Below are 16162 nucleotides of genomic sequence, written 5' to 3'. Positions count from 1 at the left end.
TCTAAGAGGATCAAAAAGAATAAGTCATGCGGAGAGAAAGCTAAGTACATATATATACATCATAGCATAACAAAAATATCCCAGTAACCACTCCGCTTCAAGAGTCCAGACGCCTAACGAGATGCCTCTCGACCTGCATCTGAAAAACAACAACATAGTATGGAATGAGAACCGGAGGTTCTCAGTATGGTAAAGGTGCCACACACATAAGATATAAGGTCCTGGGAATGCCAGAGGCAATCCTAGAACGCCGACACTCAGTTTGTAGAGCTTAAAGTATTAAACAGAAGCCATAAAAGGTGGTTTTCTAAGAATATGTAAACCTGATTTAACTTAACCTTAAACCTAAATCTCATATTGCCATTCCTCCATACCTCCATCTCCATCAGGATTTCACAGACAAACAAACAGATAAAGCAAGCACAGGAAGGTTACAAGTACTGCAAGTAACAAATATACATTTAGCATAGCAGATACATTTAGGCACACCCAGTTAATGCACAAGCAAGTAGTTCAAATAGTATGCATATGATGCATGCCTGTCCTATGGCTGATGAGGCTCATCTGTCGGTTATCCAGCCAACCCGACAAGTCTGAATTGTCCTTAGACTGTCCCCCGACGTGCATCCCCAAGAGTCTATGCATAGCTTTATCTCAAATAATCAATATTGCTCAATGGGGGTAACCTTCCCGGGAATTTATATAGTGCCCGGTCACACTTACGTCGTAGGGTCAACAGAGTATCGAGTTTTCTACCTGGTACACGTGGTGGCAAGCCACGGCACTTTATCCAGGGAACCTCGTATCTCAGATTATTCAAATTCATAAGCCATATAAATAATTCAATTATAATTCATTAACATCCACATCATTCTCAATTGCATCTCATTCATCATCATACGTTAAACATATTCAATCCTTATCCTTCGGTATCACACCTCTCATTTCGTCCATCAATAGTTCCAATTCAAAACATAATTCATTCTTTTCTAAGAATCAAACTTCAAACTTAAAACATACTTACTTTCTTAATAACTCTAATTCAAACCATATAATCTTTGAATCTAAATCTTTTTAGATAATCATATAAACAAAATCTCTAATTTTTATAAAATTTTGGCAGCACCTCCTCTAAAACTCGGACTTTGCCACCCTTTTCGGGTCCAAACCTGCTTTCTTTTCAATTCAACACACCCTTCCTCATCATCATAACAGTCACCACAATAAATCTACCTCAGATCAACAATTATACTCATACAATATTCAAATCCAACAACCAAAAATTCAACTAAGGATCATAGTTCACTAATCCTAGGCTTCTAACACAAGATACCTCAAATCAATAATTCACCAAATTATTAATTAATCAACAAGCACCAAACTAACCATGTTCATCAGTAATAACATTCACCATCCAAAATTAATAACTAATTATCCAATAAACTTCAACCAAATATATTCATCGAAAAATTACTAAACATTAAACATACACCCACATTCCAACTTATCCTATGGTCATCTAGCCTAAGTTTTCACAGAACATTATATATTAAATGCAAGAAACCTAAACCATACCTTAGCCGATTTCCACGTAACGACCAAAGCTATTTATTCAAAACCAAGACAACCCCTCAAAACTCAACTAATCCGCTTCCTCCAAGTTCCAGTATTCACAATTTCAAGCTCCAATTATTTATTTTCAACCTAATACACATTCATAATACATATATACCCAATTTAATACTCAAAGCTCAAATTTAATGAAAATAAAATAGAATTATCGTATCCTCACCTTACCCAAGCTACACATAAGCAAGAGTGAACGTTTCTCTCAAGCTAATTGGATCCTAAAACATCAGAAATCAAAGAAATTCAATATTCCCACTTAAAATTCGAAAATTGGGGGAAGATGAAGCTGAGAGTGATTAAATAAGTTACCTATGAAATTGTTCCGATAGAAGTGTAGAGCTCGACGCGGTGAACGCGTGGCCGCAAACGGTGCGGCGATTGGAGCTCGGACGGAGAAGTTACGGGGATCGAAAATTAACGTAAGGGTTACGGGAATGTTTCTCGTTTCTCTTCTCCCTGGAAGCTGAAAGCTTCGTTGCTGCAGTAATGAGGGAGAAGACAAAGCTGGGTTCATTTAATAGGGCTGGTCCGGTTGAACCGACAGCCCGGTTCGGGTCCGGTTCAACCGGTTCGATCCTTTCGGTCCAATCTTGGACCGTTTTCTTCAAAATTAGTGTCAAAATTCTCGTTTCGATGAGTTCTACCCTATTTTGATATAATATTCGCATTTCTAATCCTCCTTATTAAAAACTAATTTATTAACTAATTTAACCGGGGTTTACATCCTACCCACCTAATAATGAATTTTGCCCTCAAAATTCAAATCTAGTTACCTGAAAAGAGATTTGGATAGTCCTTTCGCATATCTGATTCGAGCTCCCAAGTATGTTCCTCAATACCAGCTCGACTCCAAGCTACTTTTACCAACGATACTTCCCTTCCGCGTAATCGTTTAATACTGAAGTCATCAATTCTCACCGGAATTACTGGGAGTGTTAGATCTTCTCTTACTTGGATTGGTTCTGGTTCCAAAACATGACTTGCGTCAGGAGTATACTTCCGAAGCTGCGATACATGAAATACATCGTGCAAATTCGAAAGGTACGGCGGTAAGGCAATTCTATAAGCCACTGGTCCAATTCTCTTCAGAATCTCAAACGGTCCAATATAACGAGGATTCAGTTTCTTGGTCTTAATAGCTCTTCCCACGCCAGTGGTTGGTGTAACTTTCAGAAAGACATGTTCTCCTTCTTCGAATTCCAAAGGCTTTCGCCTCTGATCAGCATAGCTCTTCTGGCGGCTTTGGGCTATAAGCATTCGACTACGAATCTTCTTTATCTGCTCAGTCGTTTCAGCTATCATTTCAGGCCCTAATAAACTCCTTTCTCCAGTTTCATACCAACATAGTGGAGACTGACATTTTCTGCCATACAGAGCTTCATATGGAGCCATTTCGATGCTCGCATGATAGCTATTATTATAAGCAAATTCTATTAATGGCATATACCGATCCCAGCTCGTCGGCTGGTCTAAAACACACGCCCTTAACATATCCTCCAAGGTCTGAATAGTTCTTTCTGATTGACCATCTGTCTGAGGGTGATACGTAGTACTCAAGCTTAACTGAGTCCCAAATGCACGCTGAAAAGCTCCCCAGAACCTTGATGTAAAACGAGGATCTCTATCAGATATGATAGTAGAAGGCACGCCATGCAACCTGACAATCTCTTTAATATATATTCGAGCCAATTCCTCCATTGTGCAACTTATTCGGATAGGAAGAAAGTGAGCTGATTTTGTTAGTCGATCCACAACCACCCAAATAGCGTCACAACCAGATCGGGTTTTAGGCAAACCTATCACAAAATCCATTGCGATACTCTCCCATTTCCACTGTGGAATCTCCAAAGGCTGAAGGGTTCCTGATGGTCTCTGATGCTCAATCTTAACCTTCTGACACGTTAAACATTTAGATACATGCAATGCCACATCATTCTTCATCCCTGGCCACCAGAACATCGCTTTCAGATCCTGATACATTTTAGTACTCCCTGGATAAATTGAGAACCCACTCTTATGAGCTTCCTTCAAGATACTTTGTCGCAGGTCTCCAACATTAGGCACAATAATCCGGTTCTTGAACCTCCATAAACCATCCTGGCCTTCTGACACTCTCCACTGTTTTTCCTGTTCAACTGCCGGTAATACTTTACGTAACGCTTCACTGTCTTGATGAGCCTTCAGAAGTTCTGATTTAAAATCACTTGAAATCTGCAACTGACTCAAACACAAAATTCCAGATTCTTCTCTAATTCCTAAATTCAAACCTTGAAATGCCTTCAGTAACTCTTCCTCCTGTAGCATCATCCAAGCTGCATATAAAGATTTCCGACTCAAGGCGTCTGCTACAACATTCGCTTTTCCTGGATGATAATTCAATTCAAAATCATAATCTTTCAGAAGCTCCATCCATCTCCTCTGACGCATATTCAACTCTTTCTGCTCAAAAAGATACTTCAAACTCTTATGGTCTGAGAAAACATGAAACTTAACACCATAGAGGTAGTGCCTCCAAATCTTTAAAGCAAACACAACAGCAGCAAGTTCTAAATCATGTGTCGGATAGTTCATCTCATGCGGCCTTAATTGCCGTGAGGCGTATGCTACAACATTCTGGTGCTGCATTAGAACACACCCCAAACCTTTCAGAGATGCATCACAGTACACTTCAAATGGTTCACTTAGTTCAGGTAACACCAATACAGGTGCAGTAGTCAACCTGTGCTTCAATGCTTGGAAACTCTCTTCACACTCCGGAGTCCAAATAAAAGGCGTATCCTTCCTAGTCAACTTAGTTAAAGGTAAGGCGAGCTGTGAAAATCCCTTAATGAATCTGCGATAATACCCCGCCAAACCTAAGAAACTCCTAATCTCTGTCACTGAAGTTGGTCGCTCCCAATTCATCACTGCCTCCACCTTAGCAGGATCCACAGCTATTCCCAGCTTACTCACCACGTGACCGAGAAACTTCACTTCACTCTTTCAGAACTCACATTTAGATAACTTAGCATACAACTTTCTGTCTCTCAGAATTTGCAGCACAGTTTGCAAGTGTTCAGCATGTTCCTCTTCAGACTTAGAATAAACAAGAATGTCATCAATGAAGACAATGACAAACTTGTCCAGATACGGTCGGAAAATCCTGTTCATATAATCCATAAATACTGCCGGGGCATTAGTTAACCCAAAAGACATTACTGTATATTCATAATGATCATAACGCGTCCTGAAAGCAGTCTTTGGAACATCCTCATCTCTAACCCTTATCTGATGATATCCGGATCGCAGATCAATCTTAGAAAACACACCGGCTCCCTGTAACTGATCCATTAGATCATCGATTCTAGGCAACGGATATTTGTTCTTCACAGTGATCTTATTCAACTGCCGATAGTCGACACACAAACGCATACTCCCATCCTTCTTCTTTACTAGTAACATTGGTGCTCCCCACGGAGAAACACTTGGTCGGATGAAATGCTTACCCAATAAATCTTCCAGCTGAGCTTTCAATTCCGCCATTTCTAAAGGTGACATCCTATAAGGAGTAATCGAAATTGGACCGGATCCAGGTACCAACTCGATTGCAAATTCAACCTCTCGGTTAGGTGGGAATTCATTAATATCATCCGGAAACACATCTGGAAATTCACATACAACCGGAATCTGCTCTAAACTCTGATCATCACCTGATACTCCCGCAGTTAATAACATAATACCCTGACATTCAGTTCCAGAACAGGTTACTATCATAGAATTTAAATAGTAACTATTCACCACAACCGGTGCTTCTGACCCTTCCGGCATAAACTGTACTGACTTCTCAGAACAATCAAGCAAAACATGATTTTTGGATAACCAATCCAATCCCAAAATGAGATCAAGACCAGTCATAGGCAAACAAATCAAATCATGCACAAATTCACGCTGTTGTACTCGAAAAGGAACTTGTGGACATCCTATCCTAGTCACCGTAGCTTCATGAGTAGCATTATATACTTTTAAATCATAACCTAAAACCACCATTCTCAATCCTAATTCATGGGCCTTTTCAAATGCAATAAATGAATGACTTGCTCCTGAATCAAATAAAGCATTTAAGATTTTACCAGCCATTTCACAATTACCTCTAATCAGTGTCTCAGATCCCTCAGCACCTACGGTAGAAGTGGTGTATACTCTCCCCGGCTGCTGCACCCTACCAGTCTCATACTTCTTCTTCTCTGGGCAATTACTGGCTATATGCCCAGGCTGTCCACAGGAATAGCATACTCCAAGTCCTAGTCTGCACGGAACTCCAGGATGATACTTTCCGCACCTCTGACAATTCAGATCCTGCTGTGGCTGCTTCCCAAATCTTCTTCCCTGATTAACATTGGTATTCAGCCTTCTGTAATTACCTTGACCCTGAGTCTGCTACGGAATAGAGCCTCCACGCTTGAAATTTCTACCTCTCGGAGCAAAGTTCCTTCCTGAAGGTCTCTGAAAAGGCACCCTCAAACTTCCTTTCTCTGCTGCCGCCTTCCTCACACAATCCTCAGCCACCCTACTCTTATTCACCAATTCAGAAAACACCCTGATCTCCATTGGGGCAACGAAGCTCAGAATATCACTCCGAAGACCTCCTTCATATTTAATACACTTCCATTCAGCAAAATCTTCAGGCGCACCTTGACAGATACGAGAAAAGCGACATAACTCCTCAAATTTACTGGTATACTCAGCAATAGTCATTTGTCCCTGCTTTAACTGCATTAATTCAAGTTCCTTGGCATTTCTGGCTGAATTAGGAAAGTATTTCTTATAGAACTCTGTCCGAAAAACCTCCCAAGGAATCGCAGCACCATCAGGCTGCAGGATACGTCGTGTTCCCTGCCACCAATATTGAGCTTCACCTTGCAACTGATAAGTTCCAAATTCAACCCATTGCTCTTCAGGAACCTGTTGTGCCTGTAATGCCCTTTCCATAGCCTGAATCCAATTATCTGCATCAGTGGGATTTGAGGTTCCCCTAAAGGTTGGAGGATGAACTTTTAGAAATGTAGCAAGTGTCATAGGACCATCCTCATCATTATTATTTCCATGATAGCCCTGATTTATCTGATTACCCAGTGTCTCAGCTGTCGCCTGCATAGCTGCAGCCATATTTCCCAGGGCAGCTATAAAGTCTACTGGATCAGTCCCTATGGGGGCAGGAGTAACGGTGCCTGTCCTACCTCTACCTCGCCCGCGACCGCGTCCGCGAGTTGACATCTGGTCCCTATATACACCAAACAAGTGATATTAAGTTGATCAGTCTCAATATCGCAGGTCTAATGCTTTAAGTTCCAAATGCATGCTCACAAACGTTTATGCCATATATATCAGTTAGATATCCTAATAGCACATAAACACATATACAGAGAATGCACAGAAGTACAATCAGTCCGTCTTTCAGGCTCTATAGGAACGAACTGCTCTGATACCATAATGTAACACCCTACCACACTAAGCTTTACGCTTAAGTCGTAAAATGAAGGTGGTGTGGTATTATGACCTCTAAAATAAAATAAGTACATATAATAGCAGAAGAATTATAATATGCTAGGAGCCTTGAAGAAAAGGGGGAAATAAAAATCGCACAATAAAGGCGCAACGCTCAAGGAACGAGTTAACTTACGTACTAAGAAAACCATAACTATCAACCATAAGATAACAGAAGTAGGAGTAGAATACCAAGGATACAAAATAACAAGCTCCTAACTCAGCCTGCGAAGTCAAGACTGGCCGGAGAATATTTACACATATATACATACATATCCAAACCCAAAAGTACATATACACAATCCTGCCTCTCCATAAACCTCTAAGAGGATCAAAAAGAATAAGTCATGCGGAGAGAAAGCTAAGTACATATATATACATCATAGCATAACAAAAATATCCCAGTAACCACTCCGCTTCAAGAGTCCAGACGCCTAACGAGATGCCTCTCGACCTGCATCTGAAAAATAACAACATAGTATGGAATGAGAACCGGAGGTTCTCAGTATGGTAAAGGTGCCACACACATAAGATATAAGATCCTGGGAATGCCAGAGGCAATCCTAGAACGCCGACACTCAGTTTGTAGAGCTTAAAGTATTAAACAGAAGCCATAAAAGGTGGTTTTCTAAGAATATGTAAACCTGATTTAACTTAACCTTAAACCTAAATCTCATATTGCCATTCCTCCATACCTCCATCTCCATCAGGATTTCACAGACAAACAAACAGATAAAGCAAGCACAGGAAGGTTACAAGTACTGCAAGTAACAAATATACATTTAGCATAGCAGATACATTTAGGCACACCCAGTTAATGCACAAGCAAGTAGTTCAAATAGTATGCATATGATGCATGCCTGTCCTATGACTGATGAGGCTCATCTGTCGGTTATCCAGCCAACCCGACAATTCTGAATTGTCCTTAGACTGTCCCCCGACGTGCATCCCCAAGAGTCTATGCATAGCTTTATCTCAAATAATCAATATTGCTCAATGGGGGTAACCTTCCCGGGAATTTATATAGTGCCCGGTCACACTTACGTCGTAGGGTCAACAGAGTATCGAGTTTTCTACCTGGTACACGTGGTGGCAAGCCACGGCACTTTATCCAGGGAACCTCGTATCTCAGATTATTCAAATTCATAAGCCATATAAATAATTCAATTATAATTCATTAACATCCACATCATTCTCAATTGCATCTCATTCATCATCATACGTTAAACATATTCAATCCTTATCCTTCGGTATCACACCTCTCATTTCGTCCATCAATAGTTCCAATTCAAAACATAATTCATTCTTTTCTAAGAATCAAACTTCAAACTTAAAACATACTTACTTTCTTAATAACTCTAATTCAAACCATATAATCTTTGAATCTAAATCTTTTTAGATAATCATATAAACAAAATCTCTAATTTTTATAAAATTTTGGCAGCACCTCCTCTAAAACTCGGACTTTGCCACCCTTTTCGGGTCCAAACCTGCTTTCTTTTCAATTCAACACACCCTTCCTCATCATCATAACAGTCACCACAATAAATCTACCTCAGATCAACAATTATACTCATACAATATTCAAATCCAACAACCAAAAATTCAACTAAGGATCATAGTTCACTAATCCTAGGCTTCTAACACAAGATACCTCAAATCAATAATTCACCAAATTATTAATTAATCAACAAGCACCAAACTAACCATGTTCATCAGTAATAACATTCACCATCCAAAATTAATAACTAATTATCCAATAAACTTCAACCAAATATATTCATCGAAAAATTACTAAACATTAAACATACACCCACATTCCAACTTATCCTATGGTCATCTAGCCTAAGTTTTCACAGAACATTATATATTAAATGCAAGAAACCTAAACCATACCTTAGCCGATTTCCACGTAACGACCAAAGCTATTTATTCAAAACCAAGACAACCCCTCAAAACTCAACTAATCCGCTTCCTCCAAGTTCCAGTATTCACAATTTCAAGCTCCAATTATTTATTTTCAACCTAATACACATTCATAATACATATATACCCAATTTAATACTCAAAGCTCAAATTTAATGAAAATAAAATAGAATTATCGTATCCTCACCTTACCCAAGCTACACATAAGCAAGAGTGAATGTTTCTCTCAAGCTAATTGGATCCTAAAACATCAGAAATCAAAGAAATTCAATATTCCCACTTAAAATTCAAAAATTGGGGGAAGATGAAGCTGAGAGTGATTAAATAAGTTACCTATGAAATTGTTCCGATAGAAGTGTAGAGCTCGACGCGGTGAACGCGTGGCCGCAAACGGTGCGGCGATTGGAGCTCGGACGGAGAAGTTACGGGGATCGGAAATTAACGTAAGGGTTACGGGAATGTTTCTCGTTTCTCTTCTCCCTGGAAGCTGAAAGCTTCGTTGCTGCAGTAATGAGGGAGAAGACAAAGCTGGGTTCATTTAATAGGGCTGGTCCGGTTGAACCGACAGCCCGGTTCGGATCCGGTTCAACCGGTTCGGTCCTTTCGGTCCAATCTTGGACCGTTTTCTTCAAAATTAGTGTCAAAATTCTCATTTCGATGAGTTCTACCCTATTTTGATATAATATTCGCATTTCTAATCCTCCTTATTAAAAACTAATTTATTAACTAATTTAACCGGGGTTTACATTTTCTAACTTGGCAAGTCGAGAATTAATCCACCATATATTGATGTTCTATTTATTAAGGATCTATCGCTAACTAATGGATTGTGATACACACAAGGCGAGATTCGAACTCCAAATACTTGCTTAAGCGAACAAATGAGATGACCATTCAATAAATTTAAATTGATTAAAATAAATATTAATTATTTTTAATATTTTTAAATTGTAAAACGTTTATAATAATAATTATTATATATATTTTTATTTAAATTTTAATAAAAATTTTTATATAATTTTATGTATTATGCCGTGTAGGACACGAGAACATACACTAGTATAATAATAAAACATGAGTTTAGTGTCCAAATTTGCTTTTTAATATTGTCCTTAATAAAAAATAATTATAATTATTATTTTTAAAATATTGTGCTTGGCTTTCTCTCTCCATACACATCCTACTGTTACTCCAAATAAAAAATTTTCACCAATTTTATTTTGCAATTGCCATAACAATTCATCTTTCCCTACCTTATTTTTATCTATATCTAATAATAATAATATATAAAACGGATACGGAAAATTTGATATTCAATTTTAATTTTTTTCATTTTAATCCTATCAATAATGAGTAGTTGATATAATTACCATTAAAAAAAGTCAAAAAAATAATTATCAGTTATTTTTTTTATTTATATTGCAATTATCTTTTCATTTTACGCATAATTTTCATCCACGTTATCTTTTTCTTTCTCTTTTTTTAAGTCTTTATCTACTTTTATTATTTTTTATATCTCTGTATTTTTTTATTTATTGAATCAATTATGTATTAAAATATTTTTATTTTTAATATCTAGTTATATATAGTATACACATAGATATTAATATATCGGTTGCATTGCGAGGATAAGACATCAACACCATGGAGTGAAGTTGGGCCTGAAACTGAAAGTGATACTCCAAATACTAATTAAGTATTGACTACATACTAATCAAATTATTGTTTCATAAAAAAAAAGAATATTGTTGTTATATGTCAATATCTATTTAGAGTGTAAAGCAACGACAGACCCACACGAATTCCTCAAGGTTGCATTATGCTTCGTCAACCCAGTTTTGGTGAGAAGAATATACAAAATATAGATTCCTTTGCTTGGACCGGTTCATTAGAACTATTGCTAATTAATTAATGGATCTCGCTAGAAAGACAATGGTTTATTTGTACAATATGTACAATAGATTATATAAGTTACAAAATGAATATCTCTTATACTATATATCTAGAATAATCATCCGAATACTAGGGATAATAAACATCTTTCCAAAAACTTAAACTGATTTTTGAGTTCACCAAAAATCGAACTCCTGACCTTTTAGATTTAGAATTCTAATACCATATCATAATATCACTAATCCCAAAAACTTTAACTGAAGAAAAAAAATAACACTAATGATTATATCTCTAATACTTCCTAAACCTCTATTGTACACATTGTACAAATATTCTACTGACTCCTCATACTTTTCCTTAATTAAATGGTAGTTTAGAGATTCGATCAGAAATGGAGTGGACATTCGACCTAATACTACTCCAAGTTTGGGACTCTATTATATTGCAACGTAATAAATTGATAATTACCAAAGATTGAAGCTAGGACTAGTAGTAGTAGAGAGGGGAGTGGGTAATAATTAATAAAAGAGAAGTGGTTATTCTTATTCAGTATTCTGATCCGAGATTGATGATGATAAAGATAAAAAAACAAAAAATAAAAAAAATGTGGGAGATAGCTGTTAGAATCACATATCAAAATTTAGACAAGGCACAGTGTTAGGCAAAGATTGTCCAACCAAGGGAATGACCCTGAGGATTGAATATAAACCCTTAGTTGCATCTCTGAGTTGTTCATGATATTAATAAAAATGACAACGTGGTGGTTGATGAGGGGAACGTGCGTGAAGCACTCTCCCCTTATAAAGGCTAGTTAAGAGGTACCACAAGAAATAATAATAACAATAATAATAATAATAATAATAATACCATATGGTAAATGTCTTTGTACTATATAACATACACTCTCACATTACACCAGCTGAGCTGTTGGACCGTTAATTTTTCTATTACGATGAAAACATTCACGCAATGCCTTCCTTTGATTTAGGTAGCTACTACTTTTGGCCCACTCAACTTATAAACAAAAAACGTGTCTATTTAAGTAACGTGCACAATTCTCAGTAACTTCTGTTACGACAACACATCTGAAAATATTCAAGACCATGCACCAAGTAAAAATTTATTTACTTTCCTTTGTTTTTTTCGTTATCGATCAGACTTTGCTACATTGACGTATGTAACTATATATACTGTTGTTGATAAGAGTGAAAACGCACAGGAGACACACAACGTAACCCTATTCTATTAACGTTGATACTTAGAGTGAGTAATGGAGGGCAATTAATTTGATGATCAACTTTATATGATTGAACATACAATTAATTTTATCCAACATTATTGTGATCTTAAATTTAAATATTTTTAGGCATTCATAAGGGTTCAGTTCATGTACTCTGATCTATATATAGGCATGCCTCTCTTGGAGGTATATACATGCAAAATAAAGCACCCTACTATATATATCGACTATCTACGTGTATACTAAAATCGGCTATTAAAATTAGTCATTTATATAAAATGCATATTAAAATATTAATACATATTAAAAATAAATGAAACTACACATATATTTATACATAAATATATTGATAACTAATTTTAGTGGCTAATTTTAGTGTACAAATAATATTGTTTTATATATATATATATAATAATAATAATAATAATAATTGTATGTGTGTATTAAATGAAAATTAATTTTTTTATAAAATTAAAAATAAAATTCGAACCTGTAACTTATAGGTGAGTATGAAGAGATTATGTATATTATTTGAATTATAACTTTATTTTTTTTAAAAAAATAAGTTTACAAACTATAACTCAAATAGCATAATCTCCTATACTTACTTAACAGGTCAAACCTTTTCTTTTTATTGTGCTCCTTCTTTTGACGGTTAATTACAAGCTTTAGGGATAAAATTGACGCCCGATTAATTATTACTTTGATTATCATTACATAAAGTCTTTTAAAAGAAGCTATTATAGTCTTTAATGAATAATAATCTCAACAACTTCTTTAATTTAATTATTGGCTATTCTACTAATGAGCTATATAATAACCATGCAACTCCTTTTAAATTAAAGAGAACGTCTCCTAATACATAGGAATCGAAGGTTATCCATCTTTATTTATTTCTTTGATTGTTTGGGGACATTATTTTGATAAAAAATATCTTTTTTTAATAGAAAAATTTTTTTTTTATTTTTTAGTGTATTTAGTAAATTTTTAATAATAAAAATAAAAGTAATAAAAAAATAAAAAAATATTTTTTTTAAAAAAATTGTAATTCACATCTTATTTTAAAAGATTTATTTTCCTTAAAAAATGATGTTTTTCATTTAATAAATAAACAAAAAGTACTTTTATATTATTATATTCAAACATAATTGATAGATAAAAAAATCTTTTTACATAAAATACCCAAACATAAAATTACTTTTACTTTTTTATAAAAATTTTTTAAAAAAAATAATTAAAATTTTTTTTTTTCTAGAAATTCACCTGAACAAACCCCATAGTGTTACATACGTAGAGGATTAGAGGAAGAATAAACCTCCTTGGGTAGAGAATTTAATTTAATTATTTGTTTATTAACGGATTAAAATTTTTTTTTTTTACCGGATCTGAATCGCATCAACTCTCTTCTTTTTTAACACATATAGTAGTTCTGCGCAGTTAGTTTCAACATTGTGTAAAATTAGCACCTTTTACCCAAGAAAAAGAAACATATCTTCTTACTTTTCGAGACTTCATTATTTTTCCTCCATAATAATGAAGAAACATTTGTACTTAAAAGGTGGAATTTTATTAATTTAGCTTAGGTAGCTAGAACTTGGACTAGTATGGAGGTTGGAATATATATAGACAGTATAACAGAAAATAGTACAAAATTCTAAAGCAAGGCGAAGGTTGAGTTATTTATAATAATTAAGTGAAGCATGCTATATATGTTCATACTTAGAAAAATCTCCGATCTACTATTTTTCTACCTGTACAAACACAGCTAGCATTCAAATTAGTACACTGACACCATGTTCTGACAAATCTCATTTAATTTAAACTCAATCTGTTAATACTACCGAGAATTGGGATATACATATTTACATACTTAGTTTAATTTTATGTTTTGGCTACTACATATGAGTATTAACATTGTGTTTTTTCCTCTACTACTTAGTTTAATTTTTTTCTTATTGGGAAGCTTACATATTCCTTATCATTTTAATTGCTCTGTTGTTTCATGATAATATTTGTGCATTGAGTTGTTCTATTGTCTATATGCGGCAATTTCAGGCTATTGATAGATTTTTTTATTAAATTTGCAAATCCATTTTCTTGGGTGGTTGGATAATTTTTCAGATACATTTCTTGGATTTTTAGTTCTTGAGAAAGAGAAGGCAAAAAATAAGTGTTTAATTTTAGCTTTGTTTGATGTTTTAAACTCCTAATGCATCCTCACTTTTGTTCTTCTCTTTTTAGCCATTGAGAATGCTATGACTATGACTAATATTCCAAAGGAAGAGGCAGTTTGTAAAATTTGTGCTCATTATAATAAAATATGCTTTACTGAATTTTACAAAATATTAGAGGTAAATATTAGGTAAGATATCAAGGACTTACCCAAGAAAATGATGCTTTCTTCGTTGATGGATTTATTCCTCTGTTTTTCACCTATTCTGTTTTTTTTTTCTTTTTTAATTATGATATTAATGCTGTTTTTGAATCAATTTGATGCAGGATTCAAATTTTCTACTATTATGAATTGTTACTATTTTGTGATGAAATTTTTTACTAACAATTTTGTCTTGGTGATTCTATTTTTTGAAAAGCTTTTAAGTTTAATGGACCATCAAAATTTCTATATTTGTTTTTTGTGTGCTTTTCGTTATAAGAAGATTATTAAGTTACTTAAAAATCAGATTAAGAATTTGGTCCCTCAAAAGTACACTTGACGTGAGATTAAAAAAATTTGTGGTATTTTCAACCTTAAAATGCATTTCATAGTTCATCTTAGAAAGATGTTATATCTATTTGATTAAATTTGGGATTTTAGACATATATATACTCATTTTCTAAGGGTTTTCGACATCAATTTTTTTTTACTTATATAAATCTCTATATATTAATATTATGTCTTTTTAGCAGCAGCAGCAGCAAAGACAAAAATTCTAGCAAATGAGTAAGAGGATCAATTCTAAGAAATGAGAACTTGCTTCTTTAATGATAGAAAAGCAGGCAGTCTCTTAGCATGTAGGATAATCTCCTATATTTCTCATACTGTTAATGAAGGATCTTAGATAAATGCTTTTTGCTTATCTTACTTCATAGAAGTGTGTATTTATTTATTTATTTATTTTGGTTTTTTGGAGACTGTCTGTGCTCTTTGTTGTTATTACTTTTAAAGTGTTTTGAGTTTTATTATTTCATTGTATTACTTTGAAGTTGAATCATTCCAATTAAAGTAATTTTAACCCTAAAAGCATGAACTAGGAAATGGTAACTTAGAAATTTAGGATATATATGTTATGCTCACCAAAGACAGGTTATAGTTTTGTATTTGTTATTGGACCTATAAAAATAATAGAAGGTTGAGGATAACTCTTTGACTTTTTTTTTTCCATGAAAGTATTTACAGACCAAAAGCCAAGATTATTTTCATAACTTCATTTTCAATTGATTTCAGTTAAGCAACAAGTCATATAACTTCTGTTGAGATGCTGATAAATCATGTTAAATGTGAAGGCCATGGTTTTATTGAATGAATAAATTTTCTGTTTTGGTGTCATTTTAAATGTGGAGGCCATGAGAATTTGGTTTTGATCATTATATATTTTTCTACTGGTATTTTTAGTATGTTATGTAAAATATTTCAGTTATTGTTAGAGAAAGTCAATCATATATTTTATTACTAATTTATAGGCAAATGAGTTTTTTCAAGAAAAATCAATTGAGTGTTTTATATGTGAACATAATTTGATGATTTGTAGTATTTTAAATTTTAGAATAATTTTTTTCTATAATAATTAAAAATTTTGACATTTTAATTTAATAAAAAACGTTTGCATGAATAATAAATTTTTAGAATTTAAAATGATTAAAATAATTAATAGACAAACGTATTAGATTTTAGACTAATTTTTTTTGTTATGGAAGTAGAAGTGATAATATACCTTAATTATCTTTGTATGG

General features: G+C 34.3%; 1 protein-coding gene and 1 long non-coding RNA gene across 2 annotated transcripts; both read right to left on the bottom strand.

The window, feature by feature from the left end:
• Positions 1-4611: 4611 nt before the first annotated feature.
• Positions 4612-6882, bottom strand: LOC130940134 (uncharacterized). The gene is made up of 3 exons (XM_057868183.1): positions 6081-6882; positions 5939-5994; positions 4612-5880 (listed from the first exon to the last, which is right to left on the bottom strand). Exons 1-3 carry the CDS (start codon positions 6880-6882, stop codon positions 4612-4614), a joined length of 2127 nt encoding a protein of 708 aa, XP_057724166.1.
• Positions 6883-7332: 450 nt separating this feature from the next.
• On the bottom strand, positions 7333-9574 carry LOC130941327 (uncharacterized). Its single transcript, XR_009070619.1, has 4 exons — positions 9412-9574; positions 9266-9320; positions 9049-9177; positions 7333-7612 (listed from the first exon to the last, which is right to left on the bottom strand). It is a non-coding gene; the product is annotated as an uncharacterized LOC130941327 (long non-coding RNA).
• Positions 9575-16162: the final 6588 nt, after the last annotated feature.

This window comes from Arachis stenosperma, chromosome 7, assembly GCF_014773155.1.
Source record: "Arachis stenosperma cultivar V10309 chromosome 7, arast.V10309.gnm1.PFL2, whole genome shotgun sequence".
NCBI lineage: Eukaryota > Viridiplantae > Streptophyta > Magnoliopsida > Fabales > Fabaceae > Arachis > Arachis stenosperma.
Note: the sequence above shows the minus strand (reverse complement) of the source record. Positions and strands in the feature narration are given on the sequence as shown.

Coding starts and splice junctions, on each gene's coding strand:
- LOC130940134 (XM_057868183.1), bottom strand. CDS start 6,882: ATGTCAACTCGCGGACGCGGTCGCGGGCGAGGTAGAGGTAGGACAGGC. Junction 5,995..6,080: donor AAGGAACTTTGCTCCGAGAG/GTAGAAATTTCA, acceptor AATGTTAATCAG/GGAAGAAGATTTGGGAAGCA. Junction 5,881..5,938: donor AATTGTCAGAGGTGCGGAAA/GTATCATCCTGG, acceptor TCCTGTGGACAG/CCTGGGCATATAGCCAGTAA.